Genomic DNA, 19,016 nt, shown 5'->3' on the forward strand with positions numbered 1-19,016 from the left:
GAATTCCCCGGTAAAGGCGAAAGCGGCCCCGCCGCCCCCCCCGCACGGACAGACGGGCCAGGACGACGTTTTACCACACGAGTTTTATTTTTTAAATAAAACTTTTTTAAACACAGATGCAGGCTTTGCAACCGGAGTGACAGACCAGACAAGCGATGCGACGGGGAGACGACGGCCAGGGCGGGCGCGGCGGCAAAGCCCCTCCCCGGGGGGGTCCTGGGTGGGCGCTCCGCAGCGGGGAGAGGGGCTCCGCCGTCCCCACGCCGCAGCAGGGACTCTGTGCCAGCCCGGGGCGGCCAGCTCCCCCACTCCGCTGCCTGCAGCCCCCGGAGCGCGTCACCAGCCAGGCTGCGGGTGTTTTTTTTTTTTTTCCATCTTCCCAGGAACCCAAAGCAAACCCCCCCCTCTTCCCAGCCACATCCCCCCCGGGCTGCCGGCACCCCCGTGCAGTGGTCCCAGGGCCGCCGGCCCCAGCCCCCCAGCCGCGTGGCCGGTGGGGCGCAGGCAGCACGCTCGCACGCTCCGTCCCGGGAACACAGCCCCGGGACTCCGTCTCTCCCTCTCACGCAGCGGGGCAGGCGGGGGCAGCGGGGCGGCTGCGGCACTCGCGCCGAGGGGACAACGGAAATAAATACGGGGCGGGGGGGCGGCGAGGGCCGGGTCCCGGCGGCCAGAGCCCGTCCCCACCCCGCAGCTCCTGGCGTAGGTACAGCCGCGCTCCTCGCTGGGTGGAAATCTATTTATTACCGAGACAGTGGCTTCCCACCGGAGCTGCCGGATGCCGAGGCGGCGGGCTCGGCTGCTGGAGACCGTGATGGCGTGTGACAGTGCAGGGCGAGGCGCACGGGCTCAGACCTCGAATGTCTATGGTGGGGGAACGGCGCGGGGCGGCGCAGGGCGCGGGAGCGTGCCAGGGCTAGTACTCGTCCTGGTCCTCCGGCTGCTGCTCCTCCAGCTCGTCATCCTCCGGCGGGGCGAAGCCCTCCTGGCAGGGGGCACGGGCGGCCGTCACCCCGGGGACGGCGGAGGGCGGGCGCTCCCGCTCCCACCTCACCCCCCGTGGACCCTCCCGGCACGGCGCAGTGGTCTCAGCAAAGCCCCAAATCCCCCCAAGCACCCCACGGAGCGCCAGGGGCAGCCGCGGGGAGGGGGGGCCCGTCCCAGGGAAGCCTGGCGAGCAGGGGAGGGGCTGGGGGTGCCGGGGCAGGGGGACAGCGGTGCCCGGCCCTCACCTCCGTGGCGTAGAGGACGCTGACGATGCCGGTGATGATGGGGCTGTTCTCGTTCTCGTGCTCCTGGCAGATCAGCTCGATGTCCCGCAGTTTGCTGAAGTAGAAATCCCGCTCCTTCTCCAGCCCGTCCACTGTCAGCTTCAGGTCCATCAGCTGCGGGGCGGGGGGACAGCAGAGCCCTCAGCGCGAGGTGGGGGCTCGGCCCCAGCCCCTCCCTCCCTCCCGCGCCGCGGCGTCCCCCGCCCTACCTGTTGGTTGAGCTCCAGGATCTGCGCGTCGGCCTCGGTGCCGCCGTTGCGGGCCGCGGGGGAGTTTTTCCGGAGGATGCTGCTGGGGACGTTGCTGAGGCGGGCCGGGTTGTTCGTGCTCTTGGGGCCGGTGGGAGAGGTCCTCTGGGGGACTTGACAGCAGACGGGGACCAAGGGGTTAATGCCGGCCCGGGGGCTGCCGGCGGGACCCCCCTGCGTGGCGCGGCGGCAGCAGCAGGCAGCAAGGGCAGGCAGAGCGCTCGGGGGCCGAGCCGCAGCTGGAGGCTGTCCCGCCCTCAGCCTCCCCCCTGCCTCAGTTTCCCCGGGCAGATCTCGCCCCCAGCCCCCCTCGAGGGTGCTCGCGGCCCGGCCGGGGGCTTCGCCGTGGGACAGGGGGGTGTCCGGTGCTTGAGATGCTCCTGCGGGGCCGGCACGGGGAGCCCGCCGAGCACTGCCCGTGGCCAGGAGCAGCCCGGCTGCGCAGTGGCACACGGGCACGGGGGACGGCAGCCATGGCAAGGGGGGACTGGGGGGACAAACCACCCCCGGAGCCAGGGCGAGCGGGAGGACGGAGGCAGCCGAGCCCTGCCCAGCTCCCCGCGGGCCCCTCCGCCGCCCCCGGGCCCCCCCAGAGGCAGGCAGGCAGGCAGCGGGGCGCGGGCAGGGGTTGGGGGGCGGCCGGCCGCAGGCAGAGCGAGGTGGGGCGCAGGAGGGCGGGGGGCAGCGCTGGCCGGGGGACCCCGACATTACCTGCAGTGCCAATGGGTTTCTTGGGTTTGTTGAAGATGTGATCACCTGGGTTTGGGGGGGGCGCGACGTCCTGGCCCTGCCGCGCCAGCAGCGGGTTGTACTCCTTCCCGTCGTAGTTGGCGTCGAAGAATTTCTTAAACCACTGGATGAACTCGAAGTTGTCCTGGAACTTGCCCTTCACCAGCCTCTCCACCGCGATGATCTGGGCGGGGGGACACAGAGAGGGGCTGGGGGTGCCCTCCCGGCGCGGCCCCCGCCCCGCCGCGCCCCCCCGGCCCCCGACCCCGCGCCTACCTTGTCCACTCCCATCTTCTTGAAGGCGGCCTGCAGCACCTTGAAGTTGTGGATGTACTCGTGCTCCAGCTTGGCCTGGAACTTCACCTTCCGCAGGTGCACGCAGCCGGGGAACAGCATGTCCATGAACTGGCAATAGGCGGCCCCTGCGCCGGGCCCCACCGCGGCGTCAGGGGGCGGCCGGCGGCACCGCGCCGCCGCGTCCCCCCCGCCCCGCGGCCCACCTGAGCAGAGCTGCTCGATCTTGGTGTAGTTGAGCTGCAGCGAGTCGTTGACCCAGGCGAGCATGTCGTGGCGGCTCAGGTTCTCGCTGGTCACCGACGTCGAGTACACGTTGACGGCCATGCCCCAGCTGCCGAGAGACGGGCGTCACGCCGGCGCCGTGCGCCCCCCGCCGCGGTGCCGCGCCCCCCTCAGCCCCGTTCCGCGATGGATTCGGGGCGCTCGGCCCACCGGGGCCGGGCCGCCGCGGCGTCCCCCGCCCCGGCCGCGTGCCTCGGCACGGTGGGGGCACAGCAGGAGGGTCCCTGGCAGCCCCGTGGTGACCACCCGGCCGGGCGGACCCCCGCCCCCAGCCCCGGGGCACCCAGATCGGGGGGTGCCGCCGCGAGCGGGACCCGCCGCAGGACACGGATGCGGCTCACGGGGGGATGCGGGCACTGCCCCCGTGCCGGGGCACAGCTCCTTCCCGCGCGGGGCCGCGGGGCTCGGGGGGCCAGCAGCCGTAAGCAGCTTAGGGCCCCCCCGTTCCCGCCCTCGCTGCCTAATCTGCGGGGCCGGGGTCCGCCGCAGCAGGGGCTTAGAGGGGCAACATCTGCCGGCAGGCCCGGCCGCGGGCCCGCTCCCAGATGGCGGAGGGCTCTGCCCCGCCACCCGCACCGCACGGCCGGCCCGCTGCGCGGGGGGCTGCTGGGGGGGCCCTGGGCCAGCGTCCCCCCAGCCGCCTGGGAGAGGGGAGCGCGCCCGCCGCGAGAGCGGGGTCCCCGTCCCGCCGCCCGTCCCCGAACGGGGGGGTCCCCGTCCCCGCTGCCCCAGCGCCTCCCCCCGTCGCCCCCCCGCGCAGCAGCCCCGCTAATCCGCTGCCCCCCCGCTCCGGCCAGCTGCCAGCCGGGGGCTCCGGTGGGGGCAGCCACCTTGTCCCCCCTCGCCCCCCTCTGCCGCTGCCACAGCCACGGGCGGGGGGGGCTGGGGGGGGGGGGCATTGCCTGGGCCCGGGGGAGCCCCCCGGGCAGGACCCCCACGGGTGCGCCCACGGAGGGAAGGTGCCGGTGGCCACAGCCCCCCCCCCCCCCCCGCCAGCTCGCGGCCTCGGCAGCGCCGTGACTCAGCACCGGGACCGCAGCCGCGCGCCCCGGCAGCAGCCGAGCTGGTGCCCCCGCCGGGACCCCCGCCACCCCGTCCGCCCCGCGCACGGCCGCCTCGCCGGCACGCGGCGGGGGTGTCGGTATTTTTAGCCGCGGAGCAGCTGGAAACAAGGCCCCCGCGGCCGCCGCCACCCCCCGCGCCGGCGGGGACCAGGCCACCCACGGTGTGCCCGGGGCGCCCACGCTGCCGGGGTGCGGGCAGGGGTCCCCTCCCTCCGGCAGCGCCGAGCTGAGTCACGCGCGGCGCAGAGCCAGAGCCACGCGCACTGCGGTGCGGCCGCCGCCACGCAGCCCGGAGCGCCGCGCGCTCGGCACGCTGCTGGGGTGGGCTGGGCGGCGGGGGGGCCGCCGCGGGGCGAGGGGCTGCTTGCCCACCCCGCCAGCAGCCAGCGGCTGGCTGACCCCCGCCACCGCCAGCCCTTCCCGAAATAGCCGGGAGCAGCTGCCCCGCCGAGCCGCGGGGGCCGCACGGGGCCTGGACCCGGCACCCTGCCCACGCGCCGCTTGCCGCGGGGCGCCCGCCGTGCGAAGGGGCGCACGCCGCGGGATGGGGCATGCGGCGCCGCGGGGGGCGCAGACCCACAGGTGAGCCCCCCCAGCCCCTGCCGCAGCCTGCGCAGACCCTCGCCACGCCACAGCCGCGGGGCTCTGGGCGCGGTGCAGCCCCCGACGCCGTCCCAGCGCCGGCAGAACCCTCGAGCAGCACCTGCCTCGCCGCCCTGCCAAGCCGGGGGAGCAGCCCCGCGGGCCGGCAACGCACCCGCAGCCCTCGCCAGCCCGGATCTCCGCCGCGCTTCCCGTACCTACGCGCCTCGCTGCGGTGGCAGCTTCCCCTCGCCAACGCAAGCCGAGGCCCGTGCCGGCAGCCGCAGGGCTGCACGGCGGGATGAACTCCGGTGTCGCCGCGCCAACCGCTCCCGGGCGTGCCGCCGCCGGCCGCACCCCGACGCCTGCACACTCACGCGTGCGAAGCCGGCGGGGGAGCGCCCTGACCCCGCTCCGGCACGCGCTGCCGGCACAGCCCCGAGCAGCCGGCGGCGAGGCGGGGCAGCCGGCGCTGCGAGGGGACGCTCGGTGCCACCCGGCGTATTTCCACCCTCTGAAACGCCACGCCGGGCTTCAAAGGTCTCGGCCGCAGCGCCCAGCGCGCCCCGGCGTAATGACAGGGCAGGGAACGCTGGCGGCAGCCCTCCGGCCAGGGCGGGAGCCGGCCGCTGCCCTGACGCCGGGAGATGGACGCACCCCCGGCAGCGAGCCTCCGGTGTGCGCGCTGCCTCTGCCGCCGGCTTTTGCCAAAAAACTGCGACAGATAAGAATTTATCCCCGATTGCTGGCAAGCCCCGGGAGAGGAGCCGTTCTGGCGCAGAGCTCGGCGCGCGGCTGCCTCGGCGCTGACGGGGCAGGGGGGACGCTTACCGCTGCATTTTAATTGTCCGGCCGCCCAGCTGCTAATCAAGGCCCAACGGCGAACAAAACGCTGGGGCGCGTGGCTCTGCCCCGTCCCGCCGGCGCTGCCGGAGAGGTCGTCCAGCCCGGCTCCTCGCGCCGCCGCTGCCGGCCAAACAAAGCGAGAGGAGAATGAGGCCGGCGGCCGCGCTGGACGTGTTTGCTCAGCACCCAGGCAGCGGTGCCAGCGCCGGCTGCCAAGGCCGGGCACCGGCCGCGCGCCGCTGCGGCAGCCCGGGAGCCGTGGGTCGCTGCCGGCCTCTCGCCGCCGCGCCGGGGCGAACTGGGCTGCTGCGGCTGACGGCTTCTATTTTGGGAGCCGTCCCGGTGGCTCCTCAAGTGACAAACACGCGAAGGGGGTGGCAGACAACCCAGCGGCGGTGACGTCCCAGCCGGGGCTCGCGGCTCTGCCGGCGGCGCTCGCTGCGGCCGCGGTGGCCGGCTGGCGGGGCGGTGGGGGAGCAGGGGCAGGGCGGCCCAGCCCGGCGGGTCCCCCCACCCGCTGCGCTCTCGCTAACCTAAATAACCGGGAACGGCAGCGGCAGGAGCATGTGCAGAGCGCGGTGCCGCCGGCAGCGCCTCCCCCCGCGCCTGCTCCCCCCGCGCCCGCGCCGGCATCCTTATCCTGCGCAGCGGCCCTGAAATATTAATGCCGGTGCCTGCCGAGGGTCCCGGCCGGGGGCTGCCCGAGCCCCTCGAGGAGAGGCACCACACGCGCCCCTGCCACGCCGACGCGCCCGCGCCGCTCGCTCAGGGCACCGCGGTGGCACACGGCGTCCCCGCGCAGCCCCGGCTCTTTCGGGGCGCCCGCACAGCGCGGTCGTCGCCCACGGACGGGGCCGCCTGGCCCCCGGGGCCGCATGGCAAGGGCACCGCGCCCTCACCGGGGCACCCTCCCTCGCGCCCGCCGAGGGTGCCGCAGCCACGAGGACGAGGGCGCGTCGCGCTTTGGCGGGTCACTGAGAGCGGCCACGGAGCAGCGCTGAGCCCGGGGGCTCCGGGGGGAGGCGGGGCCCTTGGGACGCCCGGTAACCGGTGCTGATGCCCGGTAACCGGCAGTGATGCCCGGTAACCGATGCTGATGCTCAGTAACCGGCGGTGATGCCCGGTAACCGATGCTGATGCCCGGTAACCGGCACTGTGCGGGCCCGGGTGACCCCGCCGGTGCCGGACCTACCGATCCGGTGTGCCGTACCGGGCCCTACCGTGTCGTATCGTACCGGGCTGGGCCTTACCGGGCTGTACCGGGTCCTACCGTACTGGGCCCTACTGTGCTGTACTGTGCCATACCAGGCCGTGCCGTACCGGACCGCACCGTGCCGTACCGAGCCGCACCGGGCCGTACCGAGCCGCACCGGGAGGCGCAGGCCGCCGCTGAGTCAGGCCGGACCCCGCCGCTACCGGACCCCCGGCCCCGGGCCGCTCCATCACCCCCCGGTTCCCCGCCCAGGCGGCCGCCGCTCCATCCCCGGTTCCCCCCGCACCTGTCACGGCCGCTCCGCCACCGGGGGCACCGGACGGACCCCCCCCCATCACCCGAGGCCCCGGCCCGGTCCCGGGGGGGGGGACGCGGCGGCGCCGGGCGGTGCCGGGCCGCGGGCGATGATGGCGGCGGCCCCCCCGGCCCCTCCCCGCCCCGCACTCACCGCGCTCGGGCCGCGGCCGCTCCGCTCGCTCCGCACCGCGCCGGGCTGGCGGGACCGGGCCGGGAACCGCACGGGCCGACCGCGCATGCGCCGCCAGCCCCCCCCGCGGGCGGCACCGGCCCTGCTCCGCCCCGCCCCCCGCCGCCATGGCAACGGCGCACAGGCCACGCCCCCTCCCACCGCCCTGGCAACGCCGGCCGCGGCCCTGCCTCCCCCACAGCGCCCCCTGGCGGCGGGCGGCGGCGGCCCCGCACCGCCGGGACTCTCGAAACCCCCCGGGACCCCCGACCCCCCCGGGACCCCGTCGAGATCCCCCCCAGGACCCCCCTGAGCCCCTCCGGAACCCCTGGCACGCCCCCCTGCGACCCCTTCCGGGACTCCCGAGCCCTTCGAGACCCCCCCGGGACCCCTCCGAGCCTACTCAGGACCCCCCGACCCCCCCCCAGGACACCCCTGAGCCGCCCCAGGACCCCCGAGACCCTTGAGCCTGGGCCCCCATCTGCATTCCTCCGAGCCCCCCCAGGACACCCCTGAGCCCCTCTGAGCCCCCTGGACACCCTGAGCCTCTCCAGGACTCTCGAGCCCCCCCCAAACCTTCCCGAGCCCCACCAGGACCCCCCTGAGCCTCCTCGGGACCCCCTCCTGGACCTCCTGAGCCCCTCTGGTCCCCCAAGCCCCCTCGGGACCCCTTTGAGACCCCCGAGCCCCTCTGAGCCCCCTAAGCTGCTCCAAGACCTCCAAGCACCCCCGGGACCCCCCCGAGCCCCTACAAGCCCCCCCCCCGGATTGCTTCAGGACTCCCCCAGGACCCCCCAGTCTCCTGGGACATTTGGGACCCCCAGCAGCCCGGGGACCCCCGGGACCCTTTGCACCCTCTGTACGCCCCCATCTCTGCCCTACAGACCCCCCCCCCCAAGAAGCCCCCCCACACCCCATCCCTGCCCTGCAGCCCCCCTGCATCCCGTGTGTGTTTGTGCAACGGAGCGCTGCGCGTGCACGCGTGTGCACGCGTGTGCCCTCGCCCTCCCACCGCGGAGGCGCGTGACTGGCATGGCTGCTGCCAGGGTGCCCCCAGCCGCGTGGCGGCAGGGCCAGCTCTGTGTCCCCACGTGTGTCCCCGTGTTCCCACGTGTGCCCCCGTGTTCCGTGTCCCAGCTGTGGACACCCCCAGCAGCCTCCCCAGCCAGCCCGGTGGGCACACGCCAGATTTGGTGCTGCTGCGCCCAGGGCACCCCGGCGTGTCTGTGCCCGCACACGCCTGTCCTCGCACACGCGTGTCCCGAAGCAGGCGCCGAGGCCGGGCGCTGTGAGAACGGTCTTTAATGAGCAAACAGAAACGTACTGCGGGTTCCTAACTACCCGGGGGCGGGCAGACCCCCGGCGCGGGGCGCGCACCCGGCCCCCGCACACCTACAGGGACCACCAGGGAAAGTGCACAGGGACGACTCACACCGGACACGGCCCCGCCACGCCCGCACCGGGACACGGCCGGGACGGGGACCCCGCGCCCCACCGGCACCCACCGCCGGGTCTGGAGGGGCAGGGCGAGGGGCAACCCGGCACGGCGCTGAGCAGGCGTGTGCAGAGGGATGGGGATGTGCGTGCGTGCACGTGTGCACACGTGTGTGCGATGAACATCTCACTGAGACCATGCGTGGTGTTACACGTGTGCACACATGCGTGTCAGTGAGGTGCCTGCTGGTGCCTTGCACGGAGGGATGCACGCGTGTGCACACATGTGCTATGAACATCTCACTGACATCGTGGTGTGGTGCACGCGTGTGCACACACGCGTGTCAGTGAGGTGCCTGCTGGTGCGTCGCATGGAGGGATACGCACACGTGTGCAAACACGTGCTATGAACTCCTCACTGACATCATGCACGTGACACATGGCAGTGAGGAGCCTGCTGGCACCATCCATGGAGGGATGCACACACGTGTTCATGTGTGTGCCGGCAGGCAGGTGCCAACAACACGCTCGTGCAGGCGTGTGCGTGCGGTATTGCCGCCTGCGGCCACGGTGCGGGGAGGGCTGCCGCGTGCCGCGTGGGGCCGGGGTGGGGGGAGAGGGGCGGGGGTCCCTGCGTGTCCCCTAACGCTAGTGACACAAACCACTTCGGAGCATTTCCACGGGATGCACAAACAACCAGAAAACTCACGGATCCAAACCCAACGTGCAAACAGAAAAGGGCCGGGGCAGCCCCGCCCGCGGCCCCCGGGCCCTCCCGCCGGCCGGGCCGCGGCCCCCCGGCCCCCCGGCCGCTGCCGCCACGGCCCCGCGCGCAGGCCGGGGGCCGCGCGGGACCCCCCGCTGCGAGGGGAGCCCCGCCGGAGCCGGGGTCCCGGGGCCGGCGCCTGGTCCTCAGTTGGGGGACGGAGCCCCGGCTCTACCAAATGCCGCTCGACCGGCCCCCGGGGGGAGCGAGGATCCGGGCCGAAGCTCGCTTCGGAACATGGTCATCGATCTGAGAACCTGCCGGAAAGACGGGCGTCAGGCGGCCGGCACCGTGGCCTCGCCCCGCGGCCGCCCCGCAGCCACGCTCCCGCCCCGCCGCCGCCTCGTGCTGCGCCGGGATCGACGCTCGCGACGCCCCAGTGCCCACCGTCCCGCCCTGGGGGTCAGAGCGGCCCCGGCGTCGGCGGCAGCACCGCGCCATGGCGGCGGCATGGGCAGGGGCCGGCCGGAGACACAGGGACGCCCCCCAAACCTCCGGTCCCAGGGCCAAACACAACGCCCGCGCCGGCTCCGTCCTGCCCCCCGGCTGCCCCCCGCGCGACGCGGCCACGCAACGGATGGCGCGCACGAGGGATGGGCGAGGGCCAGGGGGGCGGGGGGTCTGGGGTCTGCTCCCTACTCTGCGGCGGCTCAGCCCCTCGCCCGGCCGCAGCCCCAGAGCCGCCATCGCGGGGGTGCCGGCGATCCCGCCACGGGGGCCGGGGGTGCCGGGACCCCGCTCTTACCCGACAGGCTGAAGCTGGACTCGTGGAGGTCCCTCATGCCCCCGTGCCGCGTGGCGGGGCGCGTGGGCGTATCGGCCAGGGGCGTCCCCGTCTCTTTCTTCCCGGCGTGCGCAACAGCCGCCACGTCCCCCAGGTACGGGGTGCGATCCACACCCCGCAGCTTTAAACTCTGCCGAAGGGAGAGAGAGCGGAGGCAGCGTCAGCCTGGGCGGGGGGCTGCGGCCGGGGCGCCCCGCGGCGCGGGCGGGGTCAGGGCTGCCACCGCAGATCGGCCGGGCGTCGGGGGAAGGACAGGGCCGCGGCGCGGGGGCTGCGGCACGGGGAGCAGGAGAGGAGGAGAGGGGGTCGCGCAGCCCCCGGCGCGGGCGAGGCCTGCCCTGCCCTGCCGCCCAGGGACACGCGTGTCCCGCGATCCCTGCCCTCGTCCCCAGCACGAGGCACACCGCGCTCCCGCCACGCGACGCTCCGGGGCGGTACCGACGGCGGCCGCCGCTGCCCGCTCACCTTCTCGCGCTGCACCAGCTTCTTGTAGACGGAGTCCGGGAAAGAGCGGAGCGGGCAGAACTTGCCGGTGCCCTCGGCGCACATGAAGACGCCGTTCTCGTAGACCACGCGCCCGCGGCTGACGGTGACCAGCGGCACGCCGTGGCACCGCATGTTCTCGTACAGGTTGATGTCCCCGCCCTGCACCTGGGTGCTGGCCGAGATGGTCCTGGGCGAGGGGACAGGGGGGTGAGCGGGCGCCGGGGGGCACGGCGAGCCCCCCCGGCCGGCCTCGGCCCCGCCGGCGACCTACTTGGTGGCCTCGGGGTCCCAGACCACGACGTCGGCGTCGGCGCCGGGGATGATGCGGCCCTTGCGGGGGTACAGGTTGTGGATCTTGGCGGCGTTGGAGCTGGTCACGGCCACGAAGCGGTTCTCGTCCATCTTACCCCCCACCTGCGCCGGGGCAGGACGGTGAGGACGTGCCGGGCCCGCGCCCTGCCCCCGCCCCGCCTCCCGCGCGCCGCCCCGCGCCGAACCCCGCCGCCCGTACCACGCCGCGCTCCCAGATGATGCTCATGCGGTCCTGCACCCCGCTGACGCCGTGCGGGATCTTGGTGAAGTCCTCCTTGCCCATGGCTTTCTGCTTGGCGCTGAAGGGCCGGTGGTCCGACGCCACGACGTTCAGCGTGTCGCTGCGGGACGGGCGGGGTGCTGCTGCTGACGGCACGGCCGGGGCGGCTCGGCCGCAGACAGCCGGACGTGGGGCGCCCGGGGAGCTCGGCGCCCGGGGAGTGGGGCACCCATAGTGTGGGGTGTCCGGGAAACGGGGCACCCATTTGCGGGACGGCCAGGGAGCTCAGCACCCGGGGAACAGGACACCCACGCCGTGGGGTGCCCGGGAGTGGGGTCCCTGGAAAATGGGGCACCCAGCCTGCGGGGTGCCTGGGAGTGGGGCACCCAGCCTGCGGGGCGCCCGGGGAGCTCAGCACCGGGGGAGTGGGGCACCCATAGTGCGGGGTGCCCGGGGAGTGGGGTACAACACGGCAGGATGCTTGGGGAGCTGAGCGCCCAGGGAGTGGGGTCCCCGGGGAATGGGGGAGCGGGGTGCCAGGAAAATGGGGCACCCATGCTGTGGGGTGCTTGGGGAATGGGGCACCCAAGGTGTGGGGTGCCCAGGGAGCGGGGTGCCCAGGGGGCCCTTGGGAAGCGCCGCACCCAGGGAGCGAGGCCCCACGGGCACGCGGCGTCTGGGGTGCGAGGCACCCCGAGAGCCCGGTGCCTGAGACACAAGGTGCCAGGATCACGGGGTGCCTGCGGGACGGGGTACGTGGAGAAGGGGGCTGCCAGAACGCGGGGTGCCGGGAGCGGGACACCTGGCGAGCGCGGCGGGCGGGGAAGGGGCGCGCGCGACGCCTCACTTGGCGAGCAGGCTCATGAGGTAGGCGGAGGTGTTGGTGTCCAGGCGCAGCGGCGGCACGGTGACGTAGGCGGCGGCGTGGAACCAGTCCTGGTGGTAGTAGTGCAGGCCGGTGAGCGTGGCGTGCGCCGTGGTCGTCTCCGCGTACACCACCTTCCCTGCCGGGGCGGAGGGACACGCGTGGGGCGTGTGTACACGCGCGCTCACATCCGTGTCCGGTGGCTGTGAGAACCGCGCGCCCCCTACCTTGCATCTTGGCGGCGGCGATGACGTCGCCCGCGGACATGCTGGAGACGTTCACCAGGTAGACGGGGCAGTGGGTCTGCGGAGAGGGGGTCAGTGCCACCGGCGCCCCGGCTCCATGGGGGGGTCCCCGCGCCCCGTACGGGGCGCGGGGACCCCCCCATGGAACCGGGGCGCCCACCCCCAGCGCGGATCCAGCGGGGTTGGGGTCCCGGCCACTCACCCTGTTAGCGATGGTGATGACGCGGTGCGTGGCCTCGGCTTCCAGCTGCGGAGAGAGCGGCGCGGTGAGGGGTCGGTGGCACCGATGGGTGGGTGGGTGTAAATGGGTGCACGGACGCGTGCCTGGTTGGCGCAGACGGGCGCCAGGGCACGCGGCGGGGGCGGCGGGTCCCTACCTCCTCGGGCCGGCTGATCTCGATGCCCTCGGGCCCCGTGATGCCCAGGTCCAGCGCCTCCTTCGCTCCCTGGGGATTGGGGTGGGTGGGGGTCAGGGCGGGGGCGACGTGGGGGGCTCTGCTCCCTCGCCCCCCTGCACCCCCCGTCCCGGCGCTCACCTCGGCCACCAGCTCGCCGTTCTCGGCGTGCACGCGGGCGATGGCGCCGAAGTCGCGGCAGGCCCGCAGCGCCTGGTAGAGCTCGCTGTCCCGCAGCATGTACAGCTCCTTGTAGGCCATGAACAGCTGGAAGGAGTTCACCCCCTTCTCCCGCACCAGCGTCTCCATCTCCGCCCTCACCTGCGCCGGGACGGGGGTCACTGCGGTGTGGGGGGCGGCTCTGGGGCGCGCGGGCAGGCGTGGGACCCGCTCCCCCCACGCCACGGGGCAGGGGGCCGCGCTTTGCCCCCGGGGACGCGGGATTTGCGCGCGCGGCCTGGGGTGATCCAGGCAGTGACAGATGCCGGGGGGGATTTTGCCGTGATCCGGCCGTGGCCCCCCCGCCCTGGGGGCACCCGCTCCGTCCCCTGCTCCGCCCAGGGAGGGGACACAGAGGGGACGGGGTCTCCCTGCTTTGGTGGGGATCGCGGAGGCTGAGCGTGCCGCGCGCCGGGCGCTGAGTGGGGGGGACCCAATCCGGCACGGCATGGTACGGCATGGCACGGCGCGGCGCGGCCGGACTCACCTTGGGCGCCCACCAGGCGATGCCCACGTGCAGGGCGTAGTCGCAGCAGACCTTGGGGTCGGCCAGGCTGCGGCACTTCTCGTAGGCGTCCAGCAGCGAGGTCTCCTTGTCGGGCAGGACGTGGCCGATGACCATCGTCGTCCCTCCGACCAGGGCCGCCTGCGGGGACGGGGACGGCGGCCGTGGGGGCGCGGGATCCGGCACAAAGCCCGGCCGGCCGCTGGCGGGGCCGATCCTGGGGCGGCGGGGGTACGGTGCGGCCCGCGGGGATCCCCCCGCACCGCCCTGGGGTGCACGCTGCCCCCCCGCCGGAGCCGCCGGCCGCCCCCCGGTGCGAGGCGCGGCAGTGTCCCCGGCTCACCCTGCCCGGCTAATCCCCAAAGCTCCTTTGCCCATCGGCCCCGGCGCACCGGCGCGGTGCAGCCCGCCGGGATGGGGACGGGGAGCGGGCACGGTGCGGGGTGCCCGTGGTGGCTGCAGCGGCCCCCTGCCCCTCCGGACCCTCGCCATGCCGCGGGACGGGGCCGGCCCCCAGCCCTTTGCTGCGGCAGCCGTGGCAGAGCCGAGCCCCCCGCCCAGGGGTGCTGGGCGCCGCGGGGCCAGGCGCGGCTAGCACGGACCCGGCACAATGGCTGCTCTGTGCGGGCGCTGGAGCCAGGCGGCCGTGGCACCGCCCGGGACGAGCCCGCGCCGGCCCTGACACCCCCGGGCTGCGGCACCCGGTGCGCGGCACCGCCGGCCGGGCTGGCGCCTTCGCCGCGGGCGGGTGGGCTGCACCCCCCAACGCCGGCCCTGCCGCTCGCCTGCCCGGGGAACGGCGTCTCCCCCTCGCTGCCCAGTGCCAGCGGCATCGGCTGCCCGGCATCGGCCACGAATGCTCCACGCCGACCCCCCGGGAGCCCACCCACCCGCCGGGGGCTCGGGCAGGGGTGCCGGGGGTGCCGGGCCGGGCGGTACCTTGGTGCCGTGGTAGAAGTCATCGACGCAGGTGGCGTTCATGAAGGTCTGGTGGAAGTGGGTGCTGGTGTCGATGCCGCCGGGGATGACGAGCTTGCCGGTGGCGTCGATGACCTTGGCGCCGCCGGGGATCATGAGCTCGCGGCCCACTTGCTGGATGACGCCGTTCTCGATGTAGACGTCGGCCTCCAGCGTGCAGTCGTCGTTCACCACCTTCCCCCCCTTGATCAGGATCCGCATGGTGGCCGCGTTGGCGAGCATGGCGCTGCGGGGGCAAACGTCAGCCCCCGGGGCCCGGGGGGGGGGGGGGTCACCCCCATTGCCCGCCCCTGGGGGTCCCGCTGCGGCCGCGTGCCCCGTCTGGGCGCGGGGTCCCGGTGCGGGCAGGGAGGGCAGCCCCGCGGCTGCGTGTCGCTGCGCCCATCGCCGCCCTGGGCCTTGTTAACGCTGGATTATCCCGGAAAATCCGTGCGGGGGGGGGGGCACCAAGTCAGGGCCCCACCGAGCCCCCGGCAGTGGTGACGCGCCCACAGCGCGCGGAGCCGGCCACAAGCGGGGCAGCCGGACCCCAGCCCCGCCAGCCCCCCGGCAGCGCGGGGCGTCCCAGACGCGATCTATAACTCACCCGGGAGCTGAAGGTCAAACGCCATCGACCCGCCTGCGCCCCGCCGGCACGCGACAGCTGCGCGGGCGCCCCGGCGCACGGCCCGCCTGGGGGCGCGAGGACTGGGACCCCTGCCCTCCTCCAGACAAAAGCCGGGGTGCGCCACGCGGGCAGCGCGGCACTGCCCGGCCTCAGAGCCCACGGCAGCACCGGCCGCGGCCGACCCACGCCAAGCACCCCGGCGTGAGCCCGGTGCCAGCCCGTGCCTCGTCCCGTCCCGGGACCGCGGCAAGGACGTGCCGGGGGTCCCGCAGGCAGCCCCCCGCCCTGCCAGGAACGCCGCTGCCACGCACAGCTGCACCCGCTCGGCATGCCAGCTGCCGGGGGACGGCAGAGGGAGACGGGTCCCAGCGGGGCCCGGGCGGGACGGCAGCGGGGACGGGGGGACAGCCCCAGCCAGAGACCCGGCGAGTGCCCGCGCCAGCAGCAGCCGGGACAGGGCGAGACGCCGGGGCAGAGAGCGACCTCGGTGCAAGGCGGGAGCCGCGGTGGTGCCCGCTGCCCCTCAAGCCCCCCAGGACCCCAGGGTGGGCTGGGCAGGATGGCGCAGAGATGCGTGGCACCCTGAGACGAAAGTAGGTTGCCGTGACAGACGGATCTGGAGCGCGGCAGCGCACGGGGAGGCGGCCTGTGCTGTACCCCAGTGATGCTGCAGCGCGCGCTGCACGGCGCGGGCGCTGGCCGCGGGGGCACGGCGTCGCTCGGGGACGCAGGCCGGGTTGAGCCTGGCGTGGGCTGGCCACCACGGACGGATGAGGGCTGGCAGCTCGACGCGCTGCCCGCGGCCTCGGCCACCACGCAGCCGCCCGTGCTGACACCGCCGCGCTCCCACACCTCGCTGTGCCGCGCCTCTTCCCTAACCCACCCCGGCACCGCGCCCGCCGACCGGCATCGCGGCCCTCACCTCGGCCCCGGCTGCCCACTGCTGCCTGCCTGGCACGCCAGTCCCTCCCAGTTCACACCCAGTGCCCCCCCAGCTCACACCCAGCATCCCCAGGGCTCTGCCCCTCCATCCCTCAGCCCGCGCTGCGGTGCCAGCGTGGCACAGCGTGCCCCAGGAACGCCCGGGCCCTTGCCCGCGCCCCGGCGAGCCGCTGCGGCGCGATGACACGGCCGGCATTGCCGGTGGCGGCTGCAGGCAGGAGGCTTCTGCGAGACAACCGGTTTCCCGGGCAGAAATGCAGCGTCAGCGCCGAGGGGCTGCAAGCATCCGCGGGGACCCCTCGCCCGACCCTGGCACCGTGGCCGGCGCCCCCGCGCCACAGGCCCCCGCCTCGTTCGTCCGTCCGTCCTTGGGCGCAGCCGGCAGCGCGGCCGAGGATCCCGGCACACAAAGCTCTGCGGCCATCCCGGGGGCTGGCGGCCCCCCAGCGCCCGCCGGCTGCTTTGGCAGCCCCGAGTGGTGGGGGCTGGCGGGGCGGGGGCGTGGGGACAGCTGTGGCCCCGCAGGACAAAGGGACCCCTGCCCCGGCGGGGGCGGCCGGGGGGCACCTGTTGGGCCGGGGCGGCTGCTGGGCCCAGCCTTTGTGCCGGCGGGGCCGCGGCGCGGCCGCACGCGGAGCCGCATTGTGCGGCGAGGCCAGGCCGGGGGCTGGGGCCGCAGCCCCTCCGCCGCACCCCGCTTTTGTCTGCGCCGCCGAGACCCCCGGCACCCCCCGCGTCGGGACCCTCCTTTGTCAGAAGCCAGGCCTGGTGACCGTCCCCTCCCCGGCGGCATCGGCCACGCCAGCGACGCCAAACCTCAGCCGGCGGCGGCCGGGTGGGCATCGCCTTCGGGGGGTCGCAACCGCCGCGTGCCCCCAGCCCTGCCCCGACTCGGGCGCAGCCAGGCCGGGGCGTGGCGTCCCGCTGCGACGCTGGGCGCGGGCTGGGGCGCAGGTGCCGAGCCGCCGCCCCGCGAGGGACGGGGAGACCCCGGCTGCCCCGCGGTGACAGGGGTCCGCAGGCGGAGGGGTAGGGGTGCTGCGGGCGTGCGAGCAGCCGGCCCCGGTCCCCGCGGGCACCTTGGCACCATGCATGCGGCGGCACGCGCCACGGCCACGCCCGAGCGAGCGCGGGGTGCGCTGCCACAGTGGTGCGGGGTGGGAGCCCCCAGCCCCGTCACGGGGTCCCCGTCGCCGGGGGGTCCCCGTTGCAGCCCGGCTGGGCACGTCGCACCCGCCACTGCGGCGGCACGGCGGGCACCCAACGCGGGGGTCCCGCAGCCCCCGGGCGGGGGGCTCGGCCGGGGCGGCGGGGGGAGACCGCAGCTGGCGGGGCCCCGGGGCGGGGACCGCAGCCGGGGGCGCGGAGGGTCGCGGGCTGCCGGTGCCCGGTGCGGTGCGGTTCCCGGGCGGGGCGGGGGCCCGCGGTGCCCGGTGCGGGGGGCCGGGTCCCGGCCCCGCAGACAAAGCCCCGGTGCCGCCCAGCACAAAGGATGCTCCGAGCCGGGGCGGGGCCGCCCGGGAGCCCCCGCGGAACAATGGGCCGGGCCCGGCGGGACCCCCGCCCGCCACGCCCCGCCGAGGCCGCCCCCCGCGCTGTCGCGACACCGCCGCCCTGTCGCGACAGGTGCCCGGCCAGGCGGGGGCGGGGGGGCCGCGCCCGCCCCGCAATACCCCGCGGGGGGAGAGGGGGGGGAGCGCCCCGCGCCTGTCGCGACACCCCCCTCCCGCCCCCGCGATACACGCGCCGCGCCGGGACCGCCCCACCCCCCGCGGCCGCCGCACGTCGCGTCCCGCCGGTGCGGGAGCAGCCCCGCCCGGCCCCGCCGGTACCTCCCGCTCCGCTCCCGCTCCGCTCCCGCTCCGGCTGCGCCCGCCGCGCTCCCCGCCCGCGATCGCCTCTCACCCAAACCTGCGCGGCCGGGGGGGAGCGGGCGGGGCCTGCGCGCAGCCTCCGCCAATCGCCGCCCGTCTTCCCTGCGCTGGGGGCGGGGCCGGGCCCCGGGCAGCGGGGTGGGCTGCGCGCGGCCTGACTGGCAGGCGCAGGGGGCGGGGCCGGCGGCCGGGACCCCGCCCAGCGGCGGGCACCTGCCGCGCGGTTGCCGTGGTGACGGGAGCCGGCACAAAGGCGCGCGGGGGCGGCCCGGCCCCCCATGGGCCCCCATGGGCCGCACCGACCCCCCTCGACCCCCCCCATGGGGTCCCTATGGGCCCCACCGACCCCCTCCATGGCCCCCTGGCACCGCCCTATGGCTCCCCCGGACCCTCTCCCAACACCCCCGTGGGCCCCCTTCACCCCCAAATGGGCCCCCCCATGGGCTCCCTATGAGCCCCACCGAGCCCCCATGGCCCCCATGACACCCCCATGCCCTCCCCAGACCCCCCCAGCACCTCAGCACGGCCCCCTCAGATCCTCCCCTAACACCCCCACGGGCCACCCCGCCCCCCAGTGAGCCCCTTGTCCCTCCCTGACCCACCCGTGGCCCCACGCGGGCCCCCGTGGTCCCCATACAGACCCCCAGCACCTCCTCCCGGCCGCCTGGGACCTCCCCCCCCAGCACACTCGCATGGCCCCCCGCAGCCCCCCTGACACCCCCCATGGCATCATGTCGCTCCTCACGGCCCCCCAGGGCATCCCCATGGGCCCCGCCCAGCAGCACCCAGTACCGCCCAGTACCGCCCAGCAGTGCCCAGCACAGCCTGGCAGATTCCATCAGCACCCAGTGCAGCCCAGCATCGCCCAGAGCATCCCAGCAGCCCCCACTGGTGCCAGAGCCGGTGCGTGGGGCAGGGACACAGGGCCAAGCAGGAGCGACCTGCTCCCATCCCATCCCCATCCCACCCCACCCCACCCCATCCCATCCCCATCCCATCCCACCCCACCCCATCCCATCCCCATCCCATCCCATCCCATCCCCACCCCATCCCATCCCCATCCCATCCCACCCCACCCCATCCCACCCCATCCCATCCCCATCACCATCCCATCCCATCCCATCCCATCCCATCCCATCCCATCCCATCCCCATCCCATCCCATCCCCATCCCATCCCCATCCCATCCCACCCCACCCCATCCCACCCCATCCCATCCCCATCACCATCCCATCCCACCCCATCCCATCCCACCCCATCCCATCCCATCCCCATCCCATCCCACCCCATCCCATCCCCATCCCATCCCAATCCCATCCCACCCCACCCCATCCCATCCCCATCACCATCCCATCCCACCCCATCCCATCCCATCCCCATCCCATCC

At 75.4% G+C, this 19,016-nt stretch overlaps 2 protein-coding genes across 6 annotated transcripts; both read right to left on the reverse strand.

Moving 5' to 3' along the window:
* Positions 1–64: 64 nt before the first annotated feature.
* MAPRE3 (microtubule associated protein RP/EB family member 3) lies at positions 65–7,078 on the reverse strand. 3 transcript variants are annotated; one of them, XM_086743947.1, is made up of 8 exons: positions 6,981–6,995; positions 5,305–5,439; positions 2,749–2,876; positions 2,525–2,670; positions 2,276–2,432; positions 1,481–1,632; positions 1,233–1,385; positions 65–985 (listed from the first exon to the last, which is right to left on the reverse strand). In XM_086743947.1, the coding sequence occupies exons 2-8, from the start codon at positions 5,310–5,312 to the stop codon at positions 917–919; spliced, it is 813 nt and encodes a 270-aa protein (XP_086600073.1). In that variant the 5' UTR covers positions 5,313–5,439; positions 6,981–6,995; the 3' UTR covers positions 65–916. The 3 variants fall into 3 exon arrangements, with proteins under 3 accessions (XP_086600073.1, XP_086600072.1, XP_086600071.1); XM_086743946.1 differs by lacking the exon at positions 5,305–5,439 and having other exon boundaries at positions 2,231–2,432; positions 6,981–7,078; XM_086743945.1 differs by lacking the exon at positions 6,981–6,995 and having other exon boundaries at positions 2,231–2,432.
* A 2,186-nt stretch (positions 7,079–9,264) lies between these two features.
* DPYSL5 (dihydropyrimidinase like 5) lies at positions 9,265–17,685 on the reverse strand. 3 transcript variants are annotated; one of them, XM_086743627.1, is made up of 13 exons: positions 17,589–17,685; positions 14,169–14,433; positions 13,212–13,370; positions 12,647–12,826; positions 12,488–12,556; positions 12,313–12,357; positions 12,093–12,168; positions 11,848–12,004; positions 10,980–11,121; positions 10,740–10,882; positions 10,448–10,655; positions 9,944–10,112; positions 9,266–9,455 (listed from the first exon to the last, which is right to left on the reverse strand). In XM_086743627.1, the coding sequence occupies exons 2-13, from the start codon at positions 14,427–14,429 to the stop codon at positions 9,370–9,372; spliced, it is 1,695 nt and encodes a 564-aa protein (XP_086599753.1). In that variant the 5' UTR covers positions 14,430–14,433; positions 17,589–17,685; the 3' UTR covers positions 9,266–9,369. The 3 variants fall into 3 exon arrangements, with proteins under 3 accessions (XP_086599755.1, XP_086599753.1, XP_086599754.1); XM_086743628.1 differs by having other exon boundaries at positions 17,662–17,680; XM_086743629.1 differs by lacking the exon at positions 9,944–10,112 and having other exon boundaries at positions 9,265–9,455.
* Positions 17,686–19,016: the final 1,331 nt, after the last annotated feature.

Source organism: Chlamydotis macqueenii, chromosome 3 (genome assembly GCF_036417535.1).
Source record: "Chlamydotis macqueenii isolate bChlMac1 chromosome 3, bChlMac1.mat, whole genome shotgun sequence".
NCBI lineage: Eukaryota > Metazoa > Chordata > Aves > Otidiformes > Otididae > Chlamydotis > Chlamydotis macqueenii.